This window comes from Saprolegnia diclina (genome assembly GCF_000281045.1).
Source record: "Saprolegnia diclina VS20 unplaced genomic scaffold supercont1.144, whole genome shotgun sequence".
Lineage (NCBI taxonomy): Eukaryota > Oomycota > Saprolegniomycetes > Saprolegniales > Saprolegniaceae > Saprolegnia > Saprolegnia diclina.
In genome coordinates this window covers 51,782-54,652 of record NW_008246211.1, presented here as the reverse complement: position 1 = coordinate 54,652, position 2,871 = coordinate 51,782, and the positions used below count along the sequence as shown (strand labels likewise).

Below are 2,871 nucleotides of genomic sequence, written 5' to 3'. Positions count from 1 at the left end.
GAAAACTGACACTGGGGCAAACCACGTACGCGCACACTTGGGAACGGTGCCTCGTACAACAGAGAGGACCTCCGGAATTCGCTTGGCATTTAGCGGCGCCACACGCGACTGCCTCGGAAGGATATCCCCTAACGGGCGAAATGGCCTGCTCGACAGCAGACTCAGTCCACCCGAGATGGGTGTGCATGTGTGACTCTTGCGCAGAGATGTGACTTGTCGCAGACGACGCCACGCGTGGGGTTGTGTCAGTTTGAAAAAAGCATGGCGGCAAGCACTGTGCTCCGGTCGCTCGACCTCGTGGCTGCCATCGTCGCCTACCAAATTGGGCTGCCGCACGCCTTGGCTGCGTTCCAGCAAATCGTCGACACGATCGAGTTTGTGCCGTTCATCGTTCATCGCCCGACCTGCCGGCGCTTTCCGATCGTTCAAAAGTCATTCGGGTATCTCACCAACATCCCGACGCGGTTTGCGCGCCTGCCGTACCTCCAGCGGTACAAGCACCCGAGAGAGAAGCTCTCGCACCACGCACTTTTTGTCTCGCCGACGAAGGTTGACCCGGCCTTGGCGCTGCACCTCGCGATTGTCGAAGGCAACATGGCGATCGTCGAGCTCTGGCTTCGACACGCGCCAGCGCTCGTTTCGTCGGGCGCGCTCGAGCTCGCGGCGGCATCGTCCCAAGGAGCCATTTTGCGACTCTTGTATGAACGGTGTCCGGAGCTTGCGACGCCCAAGATGATGAATCTCGTGGCCATGTCGGGCGAATTGACGCTTTTGCGTTGGCTGCACGAAGCCGGTGTGGCGTGCACGGCCACTGCAATGGACGGTGCAGCCATGAACGGCCACCTGGACGTCGTCATCTTTCTCCACGAAACAAGAACCGAAGGCTGCTCGGATGCCGCGGTGACGACAGCCGTGCGGAATGGCCACGCGCCAATCGTCCGCTTTTTGCTGCAGCACGGCTATAAGCACACCGATGTGATGCTTCTAGCCTCCACGGTGTACGATGCCACTCGAACGCGCTGCGTGTTGGGCACGTCTCACCTCAAGGCTCTCGATTTGGTGGCACCCATTATTGTCGTCGACGCGCTCGGTCTCTGTAAGTTGACGCAACGCCTCGGGCTTGCGTCGCTGCGCTACTGTTGTGACCGCGGCTACCAAACCGTCACGCCGCAAGTGATCGAGATGGCGGCTGCGCAGCGGAACCATGCAATGCTTCGCTACGCCCTCCACGTCCTTCGTCAAACGTACGCGCCCGAAGCGGACGTGGCGTGGCGACCCCCCAACGACGACGCCAACTTTGTGTTTTGGGACCGCTGCGAGGCCATGGACTTGGCGGCTTGCTTTGGCGACGAAATTGCGCTGCAGCTCTTGCACGACAGCCGTCTGGATTGCAAAACCTACCAAGCAACGCGGTTTGCGAGCTACTACGGCCATGTACACGTGCTGCGATGGCTCCACCGCCACGGACGCCTTGCCCACGACCCGAGTGCCATACAGCTCGCAGCGTGTATGGGACACGAGGACGTGGTGCGCTGGCTCGTCGAAGTCGGTGGCCTGGTGTCGACACGATCGGCACTTGCGATGGCGGCCTCCAACAACCACTTCCAGATTGTCCAGCACCTCGTACACGCCATCGGTGACGACGACGACGCGATTGAGTACGCACGCCACGATTGGGTCATTGTCTCGCTCCCAGATGGGCCCGACGAAACGACCTTTCGCATCGTCGACTATCGTCCGTGCAGGCATGTATCTGGTCGGGCCGCCGACTGGGCTGCCAGCAATGGTCACCTCGAGACGCTTCGGTACCTGCTCGCGCACGGACGGGGTTTGAGTGCCCATGGCATGGACGGCGCGATTGCGTCGGGGCACTTGGCCGTCGTCACGTTATGCGACCGTGAGCGTGGCCTTCGCTGCAGCCACCGCCAGTTTCTCTCGAAAGCGATCCTCGCCAACCACGGTGCCGTTGTCGAGTACGTCCTAGCGCGCCGCTGCTGGCGCCCCAATCTTACAAGCGACGAGGTCATGGTCGAGCTCCACGTGCTGCATCTCAACGCAGCGACGTGTGGCAACGTGGACCTCTGGCGCATGATCGTGACAGCGTTCCCAATCGCGCTGCCCGAGCGCGTGCAAGAGCGTATCGTGGTGCGGGCAGCGGCCAAGGGCCACCTCGCGCTGCTTCGCCTCGTGGTCGAGACCTGCGGCTACCCACTGACGCCATTTGCGATCGAAGCAGCGACGCGGTGCAGTCGCAAACGAGTGCTGCAGTATCTGATGACGCATGGCCCGCCGTGTGCATCCTTGTTTCGCCCCTCCGATCGCACGAGCCTTTTCTATGGTTGCGAGGACGGACCGCTTTTCTACGATCGGGTCGATGGCCACAAGCGCGTGCGACTGCTGTAACGTTGAAAATGCGTGTCTTGTGGACCGAAACAGATGAAACGATCCATAGTGGACGATATTGTCATACATGCGTGTCGCAATCAGGAGCGCGGGACAATGAGTCATGGCGCTGGTCGAGCTGTAGGTGCACGGATCGAATGTACTATAAAATTGTTGCTGGGGGACCAGTCCCTATACCACTATCTCGCCAAGCATAACGATGCGCTTGTCTGCATCACGGAACCGCAACAAGGGCATGGGCGTTATAAAGGGATGCTTCTGTACGATCGAAACTTCGAGATTGCATCTCAATTGGCCGTCAGCGAGGTTGAGCAAAGCAAGAAGATAGTTGAACGTTTGTATGGTCAACTACTCGAGTGCTAGTGCGCCACCGCAGCGACCCATTTCTCTCTGCATCACTCTCCCATGGTCATGGCAGCCTTGCTCGTTCTGGTGTTCGCCTTGACATTGAGATTGCTGTTCAGTTTG

The 2,871-nt window shown here is 59.7% G+C and overlaps 3 protein-coding genes across 3 annotated transcripts in view; 2 read left to right on the top strand and 1 right to left on the bottom strand.

Moving 5' to 3' along the window:
• SDRG_16663 (TKL protein kinase) overlaps nucleotides 1–93 on the top strand; it is a gene marked incomplete at both ends in the record, with an annotated part of 1,447 nt that extends 1,354 nt beyond the window's left edge. The window contains one exon of the mRNA XM_008622880.1: nucleotides 65–93. Coding sequence (XP_008621102.1) covers nucleotides 65–93 — 29 coding nt within the window. The remainder of the gene's footprint in view (nucleotides 1–64) is intronic.
• Nucleotides 94–261: 168 nt separating this feature from the next.
• Nucleotides 262–2,575, top strand: SDRG_16662 (hypothetical protein; the record flags this gene model as incomplete). Its single annotated transcript, XM_008622879.1, has 1 exon — nucleotides 262–2,575. The coding sequence occupies one exon, from the start codon at nucleotides 262–264 to the stop codon at nucleotides 2,401–2,403; it is 2,142 nt and encodes a 713-aa protein (XP_008621101.1). The 3' UTR covers nucleotides 2,404–2,575.
• A 176-nt stretch (nucleotides 2,576–2,751) lies between these two features.
• Nucleotides 2,752–2,871, bottom strand: part of SDRG_16661 (hypothetical protein) — a gene marked incomplete at both ends in the record, with an annotated part of 2,774 nt that continues 2,654 nt past the window's right edge. Inside the window, one exon of the mRNA XM_008622878.1 lies at nucleotides 2,752–2,843. Coding sequence (XP_008621100.1) covers nucleotides 2,752–2,843 — 92 coding nt within the window. The remainder of the gene's footprint in view (nucleotides 2,844–2,871) is intronic.